This window comes from Neolamprologus multifasciatus, chromosome 3 (assembly GCF_963576455.1).
Source record: "Neolamprologus multifasciatus chromosome 3, fNeoMul1.2, whole genome shotgun sequence".
NCBI lineage: Eukaryota > Metazoa > Chordata > Actinopteri > Cichliformes > Cichlidae > Neolamprologus > Neolamprologus multifasciatus.
Genome location: NC_140441.1, coordinates 24,819,432 through 24,840,825, shown reverse-complemented (window position 1 = coordinate 24,840,825; position 21,394 = coordinate 24,819,432). Strand labels below are relative to the sequence as shown.

The following is a 21,394-nucleotide window of genomic DNA, read 5'->3' as shown; positions in this document are numbered from 1 at the left end:
TTGTGTGTTCGCTCAGACACAGGAAAAATTAGAGGGAACATTGCTTAGAATTTAAAGATGATGTACTTTTTTCTTCACACAAGGAGGATGAATTTAAAGAGGGATTAAAGCGGGTTTTGTGTAAACACGATAATTAAATGCTCCTTTTATTTGAAATGAGAAAAGGAGTTTTGTCAAGAAAAAGAATAAATATCAATAAAACAAGTCAGTGATTTCCTTCCCTACCAGCCCCACAATGAGGAGGAAGTGTCGGCCCTCTGGCTGGCTGTAGCCCAGCGTGGCTCCGTTAGCCCTCTGCTGGGGAAACACCTCTCTCCAGATGACCAGTTGACCCACGCGCTGCTCTGACGCCAGCGGCAGCAGGCAGTAGTGCTGGCAGTACAGACACACGTCTAGCAGGTCCTCCTTAGGCAGGTGGTTGGCGATCAGGTAGGACTGGAAGGGGAGAGAGTGGAAACATGAAAGGATAAATTACTGTCTCCCTTATCCTCTCAGTTAATAATTTAACAGCTTAATTTGTTTGTAAATTTGCTGTTGAGCCACAGAACACACTCATCATCCTGTTATCCTGTGTGAAAGGCCACCTTATGTACACAATGACTGTTATCTGGACGAGAATAGCTGTATAGACCGTAGATGCTATCAGATGAGGAAGTAAAAATACAATAAGGCTGCTGGTGCTGAAGCAGGCATGTGCGTGTTGTGACTATGAAACTTACCTTATAGAACAAACAGGAGCCGAGGATTATATACAGACGCCTCAGGCCAAAAAAATCCTCAGACTGTAAAAGCACAAAAAAGAACAAAAAAAGTCACATTTAAGGTTTTCTGTGTGACAGTGTTGTGTGAGTGCAACATTAAGTGAAAGCAGTAACAGCTTCACTGCTCCCAGCATCAATAATCCATCTCTAACCTGTTAGCGCTGCGCGTACAAAGGGACACACTAGACCTCATTAGCTGCTCATTAAAAATACACACCGAGACATGAACACCTTCCTATAAATAGTCTGACCTTCTCCCTTCCTCTGCTCAAGACAGAAGATAGATCTCAGCAAACATGCACACATGCTCAAGAGAAGCCCTTATGATGGTTGCGTGTCTTTGCCCACTTAACCTTTTACCCCTGAAAGCCTGCTGCGAGTAAACCTTGAAGCTCTTTTCTGAACAGAGTGGTTTATTGAGGTATAATGGGTGTGAAAACTCATCATTAAGGGTACAGGGGCAGGTCGTTAGACGTTGTCTTTATGAGAAAGAGTTAAACCTCACTGACTTGCAGCTGACTGCAAAGACAGCACAGCTTTAAATGTGCAGGAAAGAAGGTATAAAGGTGGAAAACTAACATTTCTTACCATTTCTCCAAAATCAGAAGACTCAAAGTCAGACAGAACCGTGTCCACCTCCATCTACAGATGAAAACAAACAACCAAACAAAACGCACACACATAAATATTATTAACACTAAAGGTGCCTTAAGCAGTCATTTTAAATGTGATTTTTCATGAACTCTTACACTTTATTCCCACCAATGTTCACCACCACCCATTGTCATTATGAAGTTCATTAAGATTTAATCAGATTTAATAAATAAATCAAAATCGAGCAGGTATTGTTTTTAATATTGAACACAAGGGGGCACCAGAGCTAAACTAACAAGCAAAACCCACATGTAAGAACAGAAAGATAGAAGAAACTTTACATTCACAGATCCAGCAGTGTACCTTGATTTCTGGAGGCAGCGTGAGCCATCGAACCGCCGGCAGTCCGTCCAGGAAGAGAGTCCCTGAGATGTCGGGCGGAGGTGCCGAGGAGGAGCCTTCCCTCAGACGCGAGGGCTGGATGAGCTGCTGGAAGAACAGGCAGAAGAAATGGTCCAACCTGGGAGCGTGATCCGCCTTACAGAACGCACTGTGGGAGGACACAATTAGAAGAAATCTTTTTTTAAAAAATATATTTAATTTTATTGTTTAATGTTAACATTCATGAAATTGGCAAACATGCAAAAGCACAAGTTCATCTAGTAACAACAGACATGAGAAAATACAACTGAAAAGATGAAATAAAATTGCACACATCACTGCACTCACAGTCGTGTTCCTTGTAATTAGTCTTTGCAGGCATATGACATAAGCACCTTTTAGATTCATTTCTAGAGTTGAAAAACTATAACATATAACACATTTAAATTACAGATAAATCACAGATGCACAGACAGAGAAGAAACACCTCTGATTCAAAAATGTGTTGCATTTTGACCAGTCTTTAGCTGTGTCCAAATTCATGGGCTGCATCCTCCTGAGGACCCGGCCTTCGCGGTCTACGTGGGCCGTGTCCTCAGGAGGATGCAGTCCATGAATTTGGACACAGCTTGTGTCATATAAAATGTCATCTACTTCCTGTGTGATTTGTAGCCAGTCTTTAATAGTCGGGCATTTTTCACACAACCATCATATGATTACAGCTTTTTTGCTACCCACCATTAGTATTTAAAAAGTATTTATCTTTTTCATCGAGTCCAGATGGTAGGTTTCCTAGATAAATGACAGTGAAGTCAAAGGCCAACTCCTGAACCAATTATTACATTTTTTCTGCCAGCTGCCTCAGTAGGAGAACAGCTTTGGAAGAGACCTGCAGATTTATTCCTACACATTGTCCAGTAGTGCTCCTGCTCAGGATGAACAGTTTCTCACACTTTATCTTTGAGGTATAAAATCTTTACCATGTTCTTCCAAATAAATTGTGGTGTATCAGCGTGTCTCACATAAATTCATCCAATCAGGATTTTTTTAAATTTTATATTTGCCTCTGCCTCCCATCTGCACATAATATACATGATATACATTTTTCCCTCCTGCAGAGATTTATACAGTCTGGAAATAAACTTAAAAAGTGTGTTGCACAGCTCTCTCCGTCCCTTTTATATAATATATTATTCAATATGGTTTCTTGACATTTTTTCCTCAAGGTCAAGTTTGAACTTTGGCGCCAACAATGAAGGTTAAGGTCAAATGTTTAGACTTATTGTTACATTTGCTGTGGCCTTGCCCAAGCTGTGCCATCTGTGATCTACCATCACACAAAATTTGAAAATGACAGCTAGAAACCTGCTAACAAAGAGAGACAAACAAACAAGTGATTACATTCCCCCTACTCCCTCCTTACATACATGGGCCTAGAAATGAGTGGGACAGGTCCCCTTTAAAAGAAAAAAAAAACATGCTCAGGAGAAGAAAGTAGATCAAGTTGACAAATTGAGACAATAATGAGTTTGTGGGGAAGGTTTGCGCTTTACAGCTAAGACATTTTACTTTGATTTCAGCATATTTTGCATAATGTGGAAAAATGGCAACCAGAAAGAGGAAGTTCCCACCAGCTCTCAGCAGGACTGACGGAAAGGCAACAGTGACCAACCTGTCTAAGGAGCCGTACATCACTTTTAGTGTGCGGACTACGTCTCCTACCACGGTCTGCAGATACAGCAGAGGAACCCTGGAGGGAAATGGAAAAATTCAAGCTTATCAAATATTTGGATTAACAGCCAGCAGCCACAGAGAAAAACATTTTTACGGCAGTGCTTTTTCTTTTCTGCTTGTGGGTGTTCTTCAAGAATCGATCCATTATTTCCAGGCGTGAGACGACGACTGGTCGGGGCTGACCCGCTACAAACATAAAGGTGGCTAATGTGACTCATCTCGCCAAGCGTTTTACGACCACGTGCTTCTTAAAGAGGCATTCATCTGGCCAACAAAGGACAAAGAGAAGCACATGGTAAAGTTAAAAGCGAGGAGAAGAAGAAAAAAAGACGGTCCTTTCCGATTGTTTTTACAGATTGTGCTCTTAAATCTTTCCTTCTTTCCAAAAATACTTCATTTCTGGAGCACAGGTCATGCTCGGAGGATTTATTGCCACATCAGTGACAGGGCAGCAATTTAAAAAAGGAAAAAAGATATACGTGAAAAATTACTGTCAAACTTTAACACCTGCCATGTGCTATCGACTTGTGTAATATCTACACAGCATGTTGAATGTGCCTGCAGTTGACCACACAGTATAAGTGTGTGTGTGTGTGTGTGTGTAACGCTGCCTGAGGCTACCTCTCAGCAGGAAGGCCGATGACCAGAAGATTGTTGCTTTCTTTCCAGTAGCCAACATGTACCAGATGTTTGCCGAGTAGGAGAGACGAACTGGGAGGGAAAAAGAGGATGGATGAGGATATGAGAGATGGTGAAATGGGTGAAGAGATGACTTAATTTTAATACAATACAAGAAACACTCTGAGAGTACACACACTTCTGCCAAGGCAGCTCACCCTCTGGGCAGTGATTACTTTAAGGGAACAGTGTTGTAGTTTGTTTTCTTTGATTATTTTCTTTTTTTACATACGTAATGTGGGTGGGTGAGTTAACCAGTACACCATGGATCGACCTACTGGGGTGGAGCTGCTATAAAAATTAATTGGAAATTTAAATTAAAAGTGGCTTCAATGTGACCACAACCAGGTTAATCAGGTTAATAGGCAGTAAGTGTCTATAAAGGCAGTGAGCTCCAGCCTGACAAAGTATCAGAGCGTTTGGAACCATAAGCGCACCATGTGTGACAAGAGACCAGTGTCACTGGCAGTACACACAATACAGGAGTTCTCTTTCCCCTTACATGTGAAGATATCTTCCAAAGATCCCCTTATCATCTTAACACAGATCTATATGGCTAAGCATTATATGATGATTAGATGGCTCTGCTGATTTTTTTGTGTGCGTAGCCTGGATTCAGCACGCTGCAGCACATTTTATCTTTCCTACCTGATGATCCGCCCGCCTGTGACATTCTCCAGCATGTCACACAGAGTGATGAAGATCCCCCTCACTCCTTTCAGCTGGCTGGATGCTCCAGACACAGGGTACTGGTACAAGACTTCCTCCTGCAGACACAGACAGCAGCGTCGCTTAGCATTGAAACAAACTCTATTGTTAAAATCACACACGCTGCATAGAGGGGAAAACAAACTCTGGTTAGTTTTTCAATAGCAGAATGTGAAATATCTGAACTTGGCTGCTACCACATGCTCTCTGCCATAAATTATGGGGAGAAAAAAAGAAAGAATGGATGAGCCACAAATCAACAATGTCACTTTGGCTCCAAAAAGCAACAGAAATATGTCACTTTAAAGACCAATGTTTCCAAACACATTTAAAATATTTGACTTTCCTGTCCTAGAGGACACACAGGAATTTAATTGCCATTCGTTCTCAGGGACATAGCGGCACACGGTTAATGTTCAGCTAGTTTCTCTTATTCCTGCGACTGCAAAAATCTGCAGGTCCAAAATCTACAGAAAGAACAGCACAGAATCAGAGCGCTCTGGGGCAGATCCAGCGCATTGTTTGAGTTATTAGTATTCCTCCCAGCACGCTGGCAACTTTAAAGGAGCGGATAAGATCCAAGCCGCCAAGAGGATAAGAGGATGGTGGGTGAGGGGTAAAAACTTTGAATGAACAGCCTCTTATAGCCTTGGCAACCAGAACAAAGGCACAAACGAGTGCCGATGGGAGATATTCACCTTGGGGGACAAAGCACGCACGGAGAGGCTGCTACAGAACAACCACCACAGAAAGCAGCTTCAGCCTGTACACAAACATCAGCAAAACATCGCACAGCTAAAGCTCAAAAATATCACCACTGAACCTCTCCGGTTTCTGCTACCCTACAATCAAAGGACTTAAAAAATCAAAGTCAGAGTTTAGCGGGTTCGTGCGCAGCGCTGTCATTTAGAAAAATCAACCGCTGGCTGATGTGGCTCCAGACAAGCTGTACTCTCTATCACCAGTGCTCTTTAGGTCGAGATAAAAAAAAAGAAAAAGAAAAGAAAAAACTCTGGCGTGCAGAGACACAAAAAGGAACTGCAGAACAGTGAAGTGCAACCATAAAGGCAATGTCAACCTGCCAGCAGCATCCACAGGGAAAATGTGATTACAGTGTGGGAGGTGTGGGTCAGCAGAGACTTTGGGATTAACACTTTACTACAAGTGAGCTGTGTCCTACCTACGGGATGTTAAAACAGCACCATGCACATGGATCTAATTAAAATAGGAAATGTTATTTTGTTTATAGCCCGACTGGAAGAACAGCTCGCTGCTGCTGCAAAGGGAACGTGGGGCAGGACAGAAAGTTCACGGCATTAAAATGATGGAGAGCACCTCTCGCTTTTCTCTCCACTCTCTAGTTTTGGTTGGTAGCACCCGCAGGCGCTGGACGCTGTCCAGAGTAGTAGTTTTCTGAAGTGTCTGACTCACATCAGAGAAATTCAGAAGAGAAGAGAAGCTCACCACTCCCAATCTTAGGGTTTCCTACACAGCTAAGGCCATTCTCAATACTCCATTATCAGAATGCCCTTTGTCAGAATGTGGATAATTAAATCAGTCTGTTCAGCACAGCTCAGTGTCTTAAATTGAGTTTTATAGAGTTTGCTCCGAGTCATGAGAGCCTTTGACCACAAAAGTCACGATCAGATTTCCCCAAAAACCAATTTACTCTCCAAAGGAATGGGAAAATATGTGGTCATCTGGGGTTTGGATATCAACAGCGGCCTTTAGGTTTCTGTTTATTCTGCCAGTTTCAGTTAGGTCAAACCTATCAGCAGTATTTAAGGTCTGAAGGTGGCTTTCTCTTTTAACAGCTCCCTACATGTTGTTCTTTAATAGCAGCCTGTTTTCAGTGGAGGAACTCCAGGAACCTTTTGCAGAGAAACACAGGAACTCTGCTTGTAATTCAACTGGAAGACCCAAAGTCTAAATGCAGCTCTTTGGCCAATAAATCCTTCAAATCGTACCTTTAGTGCTTTGGTGACAGTACTTATAACCACTGTGGAGTCAGCAGCACTGCCTTTTTTCCCAGCAAACTTTAACGCTCTTCGTTATAACTTTAAATACTAGCTATAAATGAGTGAAACAGAAGCACCAGAGACTTTGACAGAAAACTAGATGAATATGAAAATAAACAATTGCTATGTTTTTATTTGTCTATCCTTTTGGGATTCAATGGAGTCTTTAAATGCAAAAATGTTTTAACATTTTGCAAAAAAAAAAAAAAAAAATTGTGTCAAAGCCAATGCTTTAGCTTTAATAATATCCTAGATGTTGCTAAACCTCAGTACTGGTGGCTAGCATGGTTGCATAGCCATAACTGGGGAAGGATACAAAAATTCCCCCAAAATACTTTAAGTTTGCTTTCACCAAACAACAAGCTGCTGGGTTACACTTATGCTGGACTTCAGTCAAAATTAAACAGACAAACAAAAACAGGTACTGTAAAGTTTTATAGCTACTGTTTCAAAATAGGACATGTCTGCAGATATTTCCCATCCACTTCCCAAATGTTTCATAACAAAATAAGTAGTTTTATTTTTTTTCCTATACCTACATAAAGCAGTTAACCTGGTATCACTGCAATGAGCATTCAAAGTTAAAGTACCAAATAATTATATACTGTATAGCTCACTGTAGAGTACCCATGTGGTTATTAATTCAAACATTTAAATAGTTTATTAGTAATGTTGACAGGCTCACTTATACTTAATAGGCTGGGTCATTATAACTCAAATATGTTTTGAAGCTCTGCAGATTTTTTTGAAAATGGAAAAAGAGGCACCTGGACTTTTATCCAAGAAGCTTCTTCAAAAAGATGACGAGAACCAGGTACATAAACCCTAATGGGGGTTGTCCCCTTTGGAGGTGGTGGCTGACCCACTATTGATCACAGCAGGAAAACACACCATGCCACGGAGCTCAGATCCTCTCAAACTGGCTTCAAGAACATGACAGTGAGCTCACAGTAGTGTACACAGTCACCAGATTTCAATCCAGTAGAGCACCTTTGGCTCGTGTTGGAACAGGAGGTTGTCATCGTGGATGTGGAGTGAACAAATGTGCAGCAACTGTGTGATGATGTCATGTCAATAAGGACCAAAATCTCTGAGGAATGTTTCCAGCACCTTGTTGAATCTGCGCCATTAAGAATTAAGGAAGATCTGAAGGCAAAAGACAGTCCAAACGCCATTTAGTACTAGTGTAGGTCTTTGAGTATGATTTATGGCTCCATGTCTGTCTGTGTAACTTTTGAGCTACACACAGGATATTGAGCAGGAAGATTACTGAGACACATTCATGCACAACCCTCCAAAGAGGCAACCGCATGTCTGCCATCTGGAATAAGATATCTGTATGGTTAAATACTGACTGGCTGAAAAGCTGGCTCAAACAGGAAAAGAAGCCACATCGGACTTTGTCTTCGTGAGAAATAAGCAAAGCAAAAAACAATGAAGATCAGAGAAACACAGAGAACAAGCACAAACAATGTCTGCACTGGAGACTTTTCTCTGTTTTTAAACACTCGAGTTTCATTTAACTTCAAAGAAGTTCTTTGTCTATAAAACTTGTAATTCTCTGTGACGTGGCAAACCTAAAGGATCAACAACAGCACAAACATGAACAAGAGTGAGACTGCAGACTGCTGCAAAGCTCAGCGCAGCACCAACGCAGCACAAAGATTTCATTAAATGAACTTTAAAGACTGTTCATCGTAACATTTTTATTGTCTAACCTCCTCCTGTGGTGATGTGGAGTCCAGTTTGAGTGACAGGTACATGACGATATGAGGGATGTGCGATATGGACATCTGAAGTTCGGCTGTGTCCTCGCCCCACAGCAGCCGCACCAGCTGGCTGACTGGAGGAGAGGCCTTTGTCCTACGGATCAGGGAAGCGTCGCCAGCGCTGACCCGGTCCAACGGAGCCACGGTCTCCAAGGTCAGCCTCACCTGGAGGAGGAAGACATAAGGAAAATCAGAGAAAAACTACGGAGAAATAGTTCTGAGTGTAAAGGAACAAACCAAGAGACAAAGAAGAAAATCAGCCATTCTTTTACAATATCACTTCATCAGTCCACCTGCCAGGGCCTCTCAGAGATTTCATTCATTTCTAAAAATTCTGCAAGTCACTGCGTCTCCACATGATTATACTTGGCAAGGTGTGCATGTGTGCCATGCTTCCAAAAGACGGGAAAAAAGAAAAAAAAAACCTTCAATCATTACACATTCACTAAGGAGAAAAGTGAAAAGCGGGACGGCGACTGTCAAAGAGAAAGTGACACTGACATCTAGGCTTAACCGCAGCATAACACATAGCAGAGATCAGTGCGGTTGTGTGTGTGTGTTTGACTAAAATTAAAACCAGACTGCTTCACAAGGCCGAGGAACAGCGCTGAGGCAGCGGACGGCACTGCTGCTCTCATTCATGCAGCAGTTTTACTTTCCATCCACAGTCCTTCATTTCACATTGTCATTCATAGAAAGTCGCAGTGGAAACAGACACAGAGCCGCATGGAAATCGGACCATCCGCACATGGAAACACATGTGTCCGAGACGCACAGGAGGATGAGAAACTGCAACTCTGCGGTGTCTCTGTTTAAACAATTTGTCAGACCTACATTTAAGTGTGATTATAGCTGGAGTCAGAGGCTGCCTGTTGACCTCACAGATTAGGACACGATAGACGAGTCTGGAGACAGATGAGTTAAAATCATCGTGCTGGAGTTTTGATTAAAGATCTGTATTTATTTAGTAAAACTTTTTAGTTAGGCCCTGTGATTACTGCTTTCTCCATTTCAAGAGAGCCTCTTTTATGCACATACAGATTAGAAACACACCAAAAATGAATCAACACAAAGAAAGACCGTGTGGACGTATATGCGCTCATACACAAACCCTGAATTAAAGAATCGTTCAGGCTGAAGTTAGTGCTGACGGCTCACAGTAAAGACACGCTATAGCGGCATACCTGCGCACATGCTGTGTTGACTCTGGGCTGAAAGCTGTCAGCGCCACAGAGGCCAATTATGGAGCTAAGCTGATGCTAATTCAAGTAAATCAGAGCCAGAGTCCAGATGTGAGAGGGAACAGCTGGTTAACATAATGTGTGTAAGAGTTGCTCAGGAAGAGCTGGATGAATAAAGCTTTACCTTCTTCCTTCCTTTAACAATTTGAAGCAGGCCTGTGGAGCTTTTCCTTATTTTCTGTCAGTGGTTATACAACATTGGATTATAGTGGTCAAATTTCAAATACTGAGCTGGGCATGTGCAAAAGAACTCAGAGTGCTTTAAACAGTGAGTGTCACGCATTTTTTTTCTTCAAATCTTTAATCTGTATGATGGGGTATAGAAACCATATCACTATCATGTTCATCAGAGCACATAGTCTGTGAGCGCAGAAGCCCCACCCACATACCATTCAAACCTTCTGTTTTTGAGGTACAACCAATCAAAACAAAGCTCAGTTAAAAGCAGGACAAAAAATGTTGTGGATATTATTAAAGATGATACACTGAAACAAACAAGCAAGTCTTTTCACAACTTTTTAAAAGACTGTTTAATTTACGAAAATAAAAGTAATAGAAGATGAGTGACAGCAACATTTAGGGTCTGTTGTTCAGTTTGCTATAATGCCAAGACCTAAAGAGCTCTTTAGGGGGGAAAAGACATGAAAAAAACACATTTAAATTATTTTTAAAAAAAAATATTTCACTCCAAGGAAAATTACCTACAAGTGGCAGAGATTTTAAAGGGCTGGTAGCCAAAGCAAGTTTAATCCAACACCAAACTGATGTTAAAAGACATCTCCAAGAACTCCCTAATTTCATTAGAGGACCTGTAGGTAACTCTTGATGTGAAAGTCCATCTATGATCAAGACTGCACAAATTTACCTCATTTAAATTTAACCTACATGGGAGGTGTGCCAGGAAAAAGACTTTGTACTCCAAAAAGAGCAATAGAGCAAAACTATAAGTTGAACAAAAAAAAACAACCATCTGAGTGAACCCTGGCTTTTTATAATAATGTGCTCTAGACAGACGGGAGTTACAGACGGATGGACACACGGATCAGAGTTAGTATTACCAGACGTCTTTAGATCAGACAGTTCTTCAGGAGAAGACGCTCATACCAAATGTGAAGCATGGTGGTGGAAATATTAGAGTCTGGGGTTACTTCACTGCCTCGGGGACTAGAAAATATGCCATCATTCATTCGAATGCGAATTCTGCATCATATCAAACAGATTTATGACACAGAGAGGCAATCTGTGTTAAAGCAGAAGCTGAGCTGGAAGAAGACCACAGCTATAGTTTGTGGAAGGCTCTGTCACAGAAGCACAGGGTTTGAATTGTACTCAAATGCTGGAGGGGAATTTGAAACAGGCAATTAAACAGGACAGGACTCAGCTGTACACCTGCACCCAAAGAAAAGAGAGATATATGGTTTGAGAGATGAATAAAGGAGGCCACCTACGTCCACTGTGACTGACCATCGGTGAACAGACGTGGTGGCCTATGACACCAGCTAACTGCCACCTATAACGCAGATCCATGAGAACTTACATGGTGAGCTACAACCACTACACCTTCCTGACCTTTCATGCAATCAACATTCAACAAGTTGATATGGGGAGACAACAGGTTGTTGTGGCTAAACTACACAATATTAGCCTCTGAGACCAAAGCTATACTTCATTCTTAATTTTTACACACATAAATATTATATCTAATGAATTTTTTGTAAAAACCAGCTGAAGAAAAAGACATTTCCTTTATGTGGTTGTGATAAACTAGGTCACCTTTATATGAGGATTAAACCCAAAAATGAACGATTCAGTAAGCATTGGTATTTGACATATCTTCAGCTAAAAAAGTTGTTCTCACCACATCACATTTTATTTAGTATTGCAACCCGTGAGCGCCAGTGAGACTTTAGCGTGGTACAAAGGGGCAAAGCAGAGTATTGCTTAAAATACTGTGTTTAGCCAAGTATAAATTTATGGGATATTTTTATAGACCAGCTCAATTTCTTTTGTTTTAACTCAAGACCTTTGTTTATAAGAAACTGCTTCTGCTAAAACACAGAGCGCAGTCCCACTTTCATGATTTCCAAATGAATAGTAAATAAAAAGCCTTATAAATACCATATGGGCAGGGCACTTAATTACTTTTTTTAAGCTGATATGTTTATTTGACCATCGGACATAAAAAAAGATATATTAATTTGAGTGTGTTTTCATTTTTGTGCAATTTATTCATCATACTTTGTTTACCTTAAACAAAAACCTATAACACATCTATTTATCTATAAATCACACTGATGATATAGAGCAGCGGTCCCCAACCCCCCGGCCACGATCGGTACTGGTCCGTGAGTCGTTTGGTACTGGACCGCGAGAGTTGAGGATTGGGTGTAAAATTTATGGTTTTCAGGGTTTTTACTGTTAACTCGGTCTTTTCCCGTGTTGTAGCTGTGTGTCTGATTTTGAAAGAAATATTTACGCGTTACCATAGCGACCAGAGAGCATTAAGGGGCAGAGAGGAGGATGTTACTCTCAATTTTTATATTTGCAAAATACCACAATTTTTGTCTTGGTCGTATCATTTTATTTTGTTGTATTTAACTGCGACACCTTAAAGGCTGGTCCGTGAAAATATTGACTGACATTAAACCAGTCCGTGGCGCAGAAAAGGTTGAGGACCGCTGATATAGAGGTCTCAAAAACTCTTGTATCAAACATGATACACTTGGGATTAAAGGGTTAAGTGTCTTTCCTGATTAAAAGTTAATAAGCTGACATGAACTGAAGCAATATGGTTGTGCTTGTATGCTGTTTATCTCATGTCCAAGGTCAGCACCCTATGGGGTGAACCGAGCTGCTTTAAGTAGTTTTTTCTAAGTAAAATGTTTGCAGGAAAAGCAGAAAGGCGAAGTGAACAGAATTGAGACTTAACCTCAACCCACAGTGAGTAAGTTTTAACCACTACATCTTCACTGTCACTAATCACACCAAAACTACAATCTGGTTGTGAAACACAGAATGTGAACTATGCCATTTATTGCACACTGTAGAACCGCTCACACCGATTTATGCGAACAGTTTTCAAAAGAAGAAGAAAAACTCAATCTGGAGTTAAAACTCTAACACAGGCATTGTTTGCTCGGAGAAGTAAATAATAAGCCGATGCAGACTTTCCAAAGGTATACATCTGTATTTATTTCTCCTAACTTTAGACTACATGGAGCCTACCCAATATATTTTAGAAAAAAGATCAAATTACCTGGTCAAAATGTTTAAATCGTATTTCTTTAAACCAGCGATCGCTCCCAGAGAACTCTCCAAGGCCTGTCAGCACTAACCACAGGCCACCCGCCTCTCCAGCAGGCGCCTACATCTGGGAGCTCGGCCATTTGAGCCAATTTAAGGGTATTATTAAAGAAGAAGTTAGCGCTGGAGAAACACCAGCTGATCTACCTTTCAAACTCAGTGCTGCAAAGTGACTTCTAAAAGCTGTAAAAAAAAAAAAAAGAGAAAAAAAAACTGATTTAATGATAGCATATCTTTAATTATTTTGGGTGCACAGATGATGAAAGCGGTAAGTTCTGAGCTGTGGACATCAAATTGAAATGACATGAAAAATAAGGGTGTACCAACGTTTGAAAGAAGCTGAGCATAAATTGGGGAAATCTCTGAGTAAAGAGGCCGAGTGGGCTAACTGCAGCACTTTCTCTCATCATAAATTATAAGGATGTGGTTAGACTGGAGTGTGCTCTTGCTAGAATTCCAGTCTGTTGATGTCAGTCATTTACCGCTCATTCATGGATGGACACACACATGCAGGCACAAAGGAAAAGCTGTAGTTCATTCAGGGTTGGTAAAGGCCATGGTGGACTGACTTTAATACTAATATTTGTCCCTTCAAACTTAATAACTACTGTCTGTGTTCCATTTGGCAGGCTCGGCGCACAGAAACACACTCTATCCTCCAACAAACCCACACGCACACCAAACAATGATTCTGTCAGCAGTACAGCTCTATTTCAAGTTTCTGAAAGTCATCACGGTGCCTGAGGAGCTGCGCATTTTTCCCCAAAAAATCTCTCTCGCTCTTCCCGTACGATGTAATTTAGTTTCCGACTACAACTTCTAATCAGCTGAGCTTTCAGTCCCGCAACAGCTTCCTGTGGCACCGAAAAATAGTCACACCGCCGTCCCGTGCATCCGCCATGTTTGCCATCAACCCTGCGTACACTCTGTCATTTGCAAATTCCTTCTTTTTGATGGTCTGCTTTTTGGTGAAAATGCACATCTGAGACGCAGACTGTGGGTTGTTGTTTTTTTTTTTTTCTTTGCTGACGATCAAAGGATCATTGAAGGCTTTCTAAACAGTGCTGGCTTATGCTTTTTTACTCACAATTTAGCAGCTTGGCAGGACCACTGCGTTTTAAAGCAATTTGATCTGTATCTGCATTCGACAACTGCTGCTCATGACAGGCAGCGGGATCTTAAAAGCATACATGCTGCCTTATACATTTAAAAATCTAACCAAATGAAAAAAGGGCAACACAAAACACTCACTAAGTGGCCATCAAATAAAAAAAGGGCCTCCCAATATTGACAGTAAGACTTCTAGCTTTATTTAAGTTATACATTAACTCTTTAGGACTTGGAGCCATTTTTATACAAAAGACTCAAAAGTAATTTGACAACTGACTTATGAGCAGCTTCATGACCAGGTAAGGCCAGTTCCTAAGTACACAAAAAAAACAAGCCAAGAGTTTGTAAAGAAATGGGATATTCTTCAACCCAATAGAGCATAACTGTTACTGAAAATCAAACATAAGGCAGAGAGACCCAAAAACAAGGAGCAACTTAAGGTGGAAATACAGCATTTTGTGAAGTTCACGGGTTCTAGACTTTAGACTGCAAAGGATTTCAATCAAAGTGTAAAAAAGTATTCCTTATATTTAAATTATGTTAATCTTTACAATTAATGTTGAGCCTGTGTTTACAAAAAAATGTCTGTAATTCATAAACAGTTAGTGGAAAACTAGTTTAAAAAGATAAGCTGAAAGTCCGCACTTCTTCATTAAAATCCACCGTGGTAGTTCAGAGGCATAACTACAAAACAAAAAAACATGTCACTTTGGAGCTAACTGTTAACAGAGGCTGAGAATACAAACTCCCTTTGATTCGCTGTGTCAAATAAAAAAAATAAAAAAAGGCCATAAAAGCCATAAATGAATGTTGCTACAGGTAATGCAGGTACTTCAGAGCTATCATCACGCATGTCAGCTTTATCCAGATCTGGAAATCATCACTGACTACACCACCGGCATGTCACCATGCTGGTGTCCAAACACCAGCAGAAAAAGTGATTTTGGCAGCTTCACGCACACACTGACCTGCGTTGGTCCCGGGATGCAGGAGAGAACCCTCTCGATATTCTCCGAGGTCACGTCGACATCGTCTACAGCTACGAGCACATCGCCTGAGCAAAACATGCAGAAAATATGTATTTATCAAGTAAACTGGCTCAATCAGGACAAAAGCAGCAAGTTTTAACAAATACACTGTCATCATACAGAAAGATAGACATGCCGTGTATATTATACACAGCATGAGACATACAGTGAGAGTTAGAAAGCATCTGGTAGATATACAAAACAGATTTCTTTAATGTAACCATAACAAGGAAATGTACCCTCATTTTTTTATGCCAACCCCTTTCCTGTAAAAACTAATTATATGCAACTGCGATCTGCTACTAAACCCACTGCTGTTTGTATTTGGCAAAGAGCTTCACCTGCTCGTGTGCAGAGAAGTGCTCCACCGCCTCAGTAACGGAGCTATTTCAGGTATTTAAGCAGTCTAATTGTTCAAACATGTAGCTGCACTGCATAAAAGCTCCTCTAAACCGTAACTGATGTGGGTAGTCATTTGTGGTGAAGCACAACTGGCATTCCTCTGTTTGCTGGTAAAACAAAAAAAAGATTAGTCCTCCAAGAAGAAAATCACTTCAGAGATGCTTAGCTTTCAGACAGACAGGACCACATCTGACCACACAAAGTCCCAGTCACTCTGCAAATCTGCAGTAAAAGCTTCATTTAAGGCGGAGGATCGTAAAGGTTTAGAGTTGGTCATGAATAACGATTTTCTTTAAAGTAGATGAATTAGGTTTAAGGCATTTTTTGCTAATCTTAGAGACTTAGAGCTTTTTATTGTCATTGTGCAGTTTCTTGCACAGCGAAATTGGGTAGCTGGACCACAAAAGTGCTAAAGTAAGAAGAAGAGAAACCAATATACAACAAAGGTGGAAAAAATAAATAAATAATTAAATAAATAGAATAAAATAAAAAGCAGTGTATATGTATACATATCTATATAATACTATATCTATATACTATATCTATATGACATGCCTATATATATATAATCTTCCAATCTTCTAATGATATTTTACATTTTCCTGATCATTGGTATGATTATTTTTATTTTTACAGATTTACAATAAAAATAATTCATTTGGATTTTGCTGATTTGGCTCTAAAGCAGCAACATCTCTCTTTGCAGTCGCCACTCTGAAGTCTAGAGCAATATCTCACCAACACCCGCTATCTGATTGGTTACATGACAAGAGTAAAAGGCCATCACACAAGTGCATTCAGTCTGAAGCAGCTCCTGAAATCTGACAGAGCTGCGGTTTGAAAGTAAAGCAGCAGTTATCGCTGGAGTCGCGACAAACATCGCAGTCCTCTCGGCTGAAGTTACAGGACCACAACTGTTCTCGATTTCATCGGTGACAAGCACGCAGAGCTTCAGCTACTGTAAAATGTTAACGGAGTCTTTTTTAAGTGACAACGCAAACAAGTATGTGAGGACTTGATCATAAGAAATGTGGCTCTGGTAAGAAAACTGAACGTGATTTTCTCCCCCTAAAAAACTGGGATAAGTCGATCCCTAGTTTGTTCTCCTCTTGGATCTTCGCTATAGAGGGGATATCCCTAACATGTCATGCAACACACAAGACCCAACCCACAAACGTGTTTGTGAAGGGAAATCAATCAGAAGAAAGCTAAGCTGAAACCTTTTTGTTTCAAGCAGACAATAAACTGAGTGACTCCAACACAGCCTGGGATAAACAAATAAGGAGTTTAAAAAAACCCTACAACTGTGAATCATGTAAAGGTGCTCTGAGAGAATACATGAATAAAAATATGGAACTGAATAAATTTCTTTAAACAGGGCAGATAGGTCAGTGTGCTCCAGACAGATTTATACTGCTTACTAGCACTATGGTTTCAACACACGTGGCTACTACCTACACTGCTAGAAGCCAAATTAAATAAATAAGATATAACAAACGTAGGTTACTTTGTTTACTATGATAATGATGATAATAACAAGTCAATTAACAAATCCTAAGAAATGAACTTTATTTATAAACATCATTTAGATACAGGTCACATCCCAATTTGAGTTTAATTGGCTAATTTAAAATAAAACAGATTATTAAACAGAAGGCAAACGGTGTGCAGACTTTTCTCTTTTCCCTAAGATTTTTTTCTTGTGTTGCATGCTAGAGTCATCATTTAGGCTTTGCTTAGGTGATTATTAAAAAAGAAATCTGTGTGCAGTCACTATGGCTATGTCGTCATAATTACAGCCCATGCTTTGGCAGGGCTCTTGTGTGGTGTGGAAATTAATGTGTGAGTACTAAAACACGACTCCACTAAAGCCTAACCAATCTAGGGTTTTAAAAACCAATACCAATATTTGGTGATTTTTTAAATCCCAAACACTGGCTGTATTTTTTTTCCTCCCATCTCTTCTACTTTTTAAATTTTCATCTTTATCAGTACTAAAACAACTAATATCTAGACTCTGCTGATGATTGTTACAGAATCTTAATGGCTACATAGCTACTTTTTCCTCATTTGTGAAGGTAGGAGTTTATTTCTGAGGATGGCGCAAGCTCCTCCGCAAACAGTTTTGTTACAATTAAGTGATTAATTTCTACCCAAATACTTTTCTTTCTCTGAAGTATAAAGCTTTGAAGTAACTAATATATCCCTCACTGATAAAACCAGCTGACTTTTGGATTTATGTTCTTACCAATTAGGATTTGGCCACATTTGATGGCTGGACTGTTTGGTATTAATCCATGAACAGTCAGTCTTTCCTCCCGTGTGAGCACTGCAGGGTCTTCCTGACCTCTGCTCCAGGCAGGGCGATGCACCACACCCAGCAGTGCTTCCAGCAGGCCTCCGCCATCACACAGAGGGGTCGAAGAACCTCCTAAACGTTTAGGGTTGAGGTAGACACACACCTCCTTCAGCTGCTGCTGCTGAACAGTCACACCCTGCCTTTGGCCTTGCTGGTTCTTCAGGATTGATGCTGGAGGCGATGAGCTGTCTTTACACCCATCCTTCCCTCCTCTACGCTGTGAAGGCCGCCGTTTCCTCCTCAGGATCCTAGCCAGCTTTTTAAGCGTGGGCTCACCTTTTGCCCGTGAGCCGCAGCGCTGCTTCTTGTTTTGCTCTGTGATGATCTCTGCCTCTTTTTCACTGAAGCGAACATGATTGGTGGATACACCTTGATTCACCTGCTGGGCCAACGCGGCCTCCTCTTCGCCCTCGCTCAACTCGAGGTAGAAGAGCTCGCCGTTCTTCTGAATGTCGTCCAGCCATTCTGGTTCCAGGTCACTGAGAGAAAGCAGAGGATTTAAGCCTTATGTACTGTTCATATTCACCGTATGGTTCCAAGAATTCCTTCATAATAAGTGTCTACAATTTTGAACTGCAGCTCAATTTAGAATGTATAAATGGCATGGCTGCCATTAATAAATGGAGGATTAATCATGAATTAATGCTTCAGAGAGCGGGGAGAGAGCATTTTTTAGGTTTTACAACACTTGTTTTTGCAGAAAAGCATCCATTATCACACAATATCAGGTCCTGTTTTACCTAAATATGTTTCCCACACTTACTGAAATGCCAGCTCAGGTGGCTTTAAATCCTATTATATCAAATGGTTAAAATCTCCAACCCCTCTTTGATCCCTGTTTTAATCTCAGTTAGCTCAAAATAAATGGATTCTAACTTCTTTATTACTAGATTATTTTTTATTAGTGCCAACAAATAGGTATGTAAATGACTTGCACTTTTCTATTCGTACTGACCACTGAAAACTTGTTTTAGTGGGTTACACTTTAACCGTATATTTATATTGCATTTTCTAAACTTCACACAGAAAGACACCAGCCAGGATTCAAACTAGGAACCTAGGCGACAGTGCAAACTACTCCAACACTGTGCCACCCTTTAATAAGATCTCATATTTCTGTTAAGCCAACATCTGACCTCTGTGCGACCTCTGTTCCTATTGTGCACCACATATAACCACTATTTTAGTGTTTGAATATTCCCCCCTGATCCCTAAAAGGCCAGCAGCAGTCTCTGTAGGAATCTAGGTAGATGTGGTGGAAATACAGAGAGGTCCTGTAACAGTGTCAAGGTCTCACTGCCCCTTAAAAAAATACACACAAACATGGCATGGACAACTTGACAGCTCCTACATTTTCTTAACCCAACATTTACATTGATTTGATGAAATCGCAAATCTCAGCATCAAATATCAAAACAGGTCAAATTTGATCCAAACACCACATAAAGGTTAAAGATGAAGACAGTTTTTTTTTTCTCTGATCGAAATGTTGCACTTTTGTTTGTTTCTGGGGGGTTTTCTGAGTGAACTGTAGAACAAATATCAAAGCTCCTAAAATATGTCAATGTCTACCATGTGCATGCTGTAAAAACAGTACAGAGAAAAACACCATATGTACAAACACCATATGTAAAAGAGTTAGAGCTATTTTTGCCTCGGCTCTTTCTTCTTTTAACTTTAAGAAGTTGCGGTAAGTAGCTTTTACACGGCATCCATAAATTTACTAAGAAAGCATGTAATTATTTATGAAGGTTTACCTCCCAAGTTGAAAACATTGCCCAGAGCTATGAAAAGCACAAGGGAGGAGACGGAAACTGCGGACACCGCTCTCTGACAACCTAGCAGTACTCCCACTCAAAAACAACATTTATCTGGACATTTGAAATGGACAGACAGGTGAAACGTTTCTAGTCTCTGACACATAGTGTGTCCTTACTCTGAGGAGTCGGAGCTGCTGAAACTCGATGCTGTGGATCCACAGTCACTACCTTCGTCGCTCTGGGCTGCCTCTTCGTCCGTGTGGCGGCTGGATACACTTTTCCCGGCACCGTGGCGGGGATTCGCGGTGGCCATCGGTTTATGAACGGCTTAGTTTACCATAAGCGCGGAAAAACAGAGGAACTTTCACCAAAACAAGCACCAACATCCACTCGCCATGTTGTAAGCAGCAGTGAGCGCTGTGGTGTGGTCACGTGACACGTGAGCGCTGAATTCTATTGGTGGATAGCACAGTTGCCACTGACAACGCAGAAGCTTTTGCTTCTTGCTAGCTGCTTTCCTGCTGAAGTTTCCTGTTAAAATAGTGTTTTCCGACAATCACGCCGCCAATTATTAGCAACATAAGCATATCACGTTATAACGGGTCGGGGATACAGTTTATTTCATGTTTACGTACAATAACACACTTAACGGTTTATTTGGCACCGTGAAGCTATTTCCTATAAAACAACGCAGCAAGCACAGACAACAGCTCAAGCCTGCTGATATTATACGTACTATGAGTAATAATTCAGTTTAACTGGTAATGATATATATGTTTTAAATTTAAAAAAATCCAGTAAAGACACTGAAAGAATATGGAGCCTTAAGTAGCCTATATAAAATATGACAATATAGGCTTTTATTTTGTTAATTTGCATCTTTATTTTGATGCCCGGTGCCTCCACCCCCTGAATACATAAGGTTTTTTAAATCCCCTCAGGATTTCAGCAAAGCAGTGTCTCCGAGCAAATGAAAGCACGGGACGTCGCCTTTGTAGAAAAAGAAATAAATACATACATACATAAATAAATAAATAAAGTGCGTAAATGCTCTGTATGCTCACTGAGGGTAAAGTGAAGTTTAGACTGACCTGTAAAGGAGAACACTGCGGATGGAGTCAAAGTCCTCCAGGTTCTGAGAGAATGAACCTCCATCTATGGAAACGTTGAACATCATTTATGTTTCATGTTTCCGCCGGGACGAGCCTGTCCGATAAAAGAAGAAGACTCCCGAAGAGAAATCCTTTAAAACTTTTATTAGTCCTCCTGATGGATGCCTCTTCTCCGTCCTGAAGTTTCTGTATGCCCGAGCAGCAGCGTGCAACCCAAACTGCGTCTGAGCCCAGACAGGATCCTCCCCCTAGTTTCTCACGTCAATCACAGGGTGCACGGTTCAACAACTATTCAAAGCGGGTCCTCCTTTATTTCTTTTCTCCTTTCATAGTTTTGAGTGTTTTTGCAGGCCAGCAGGGCGGAATGTGTCCCGGCAGTCTTCTTGGCAGGTGGAGCAGAAACACGCCTACCAACAAAAAAGCTCTGCAGGCAAGC

The 21,394-nt window shown here is 40.8% G+C and overlaps 1 protein-coding gene across 2 annotated transcripts in view; it reads right to left on the bottom strand.

Annotated features, from left to right (window-relative positions):
* intu (inturned planar cell polarity protein) overlaps positions 1–21,394 on the bottom strand; it is a 27,907-nt gene extending 6,513 nt beyond the window's left edge. The window contains exons 1-11 of one of the 2 annotated variants that reach the window (XM_085137313.1): positions 20,938–21,394; positions 17,976–18,565; positions 15,266–15,351; positions 8,593–8,808; positions 4,797–4,915; positions 4,092–4,181; positions 3,409–3,486; positions 1,719–1,905; positions 1,350–1,403; positions 720–782; positions 226–435 (exon numbers count right to left, since the gene is read on the bottom strand). In XM_085137313.1, coding sequence (XP_084993439.1) covers positions 226–435; positions 720–782; positions 1,350–1,403; positions 1,719–1,905; positions 3,409–3,486; positions 4,092–4,181; positions 4,797–4,915; positions 8,593–8,808; positions 15,266–15,351; positions 17,976–18,565; positions 20,938–21,023 — 1,779 coding nt within the window. In that variant the 5' untranslated portion in view covers positions 21,024–21,394. Of the gene's footprint in view, positions 1–225; positions 436–719; positions 783–1,349; positions 1,404–1,718; positions 1,906–3,408; positions 3,487–4,091; positions 4,182–4,796; positions 4,916–8,592; positions 8,809–15,265; positions 15,352–17,975; positions 18,566–20,022; positions 20,900–20,937 lie in introns of those variants that run through there. The other variant, XM_085137304.1, reaches the window with a different exon arrangement.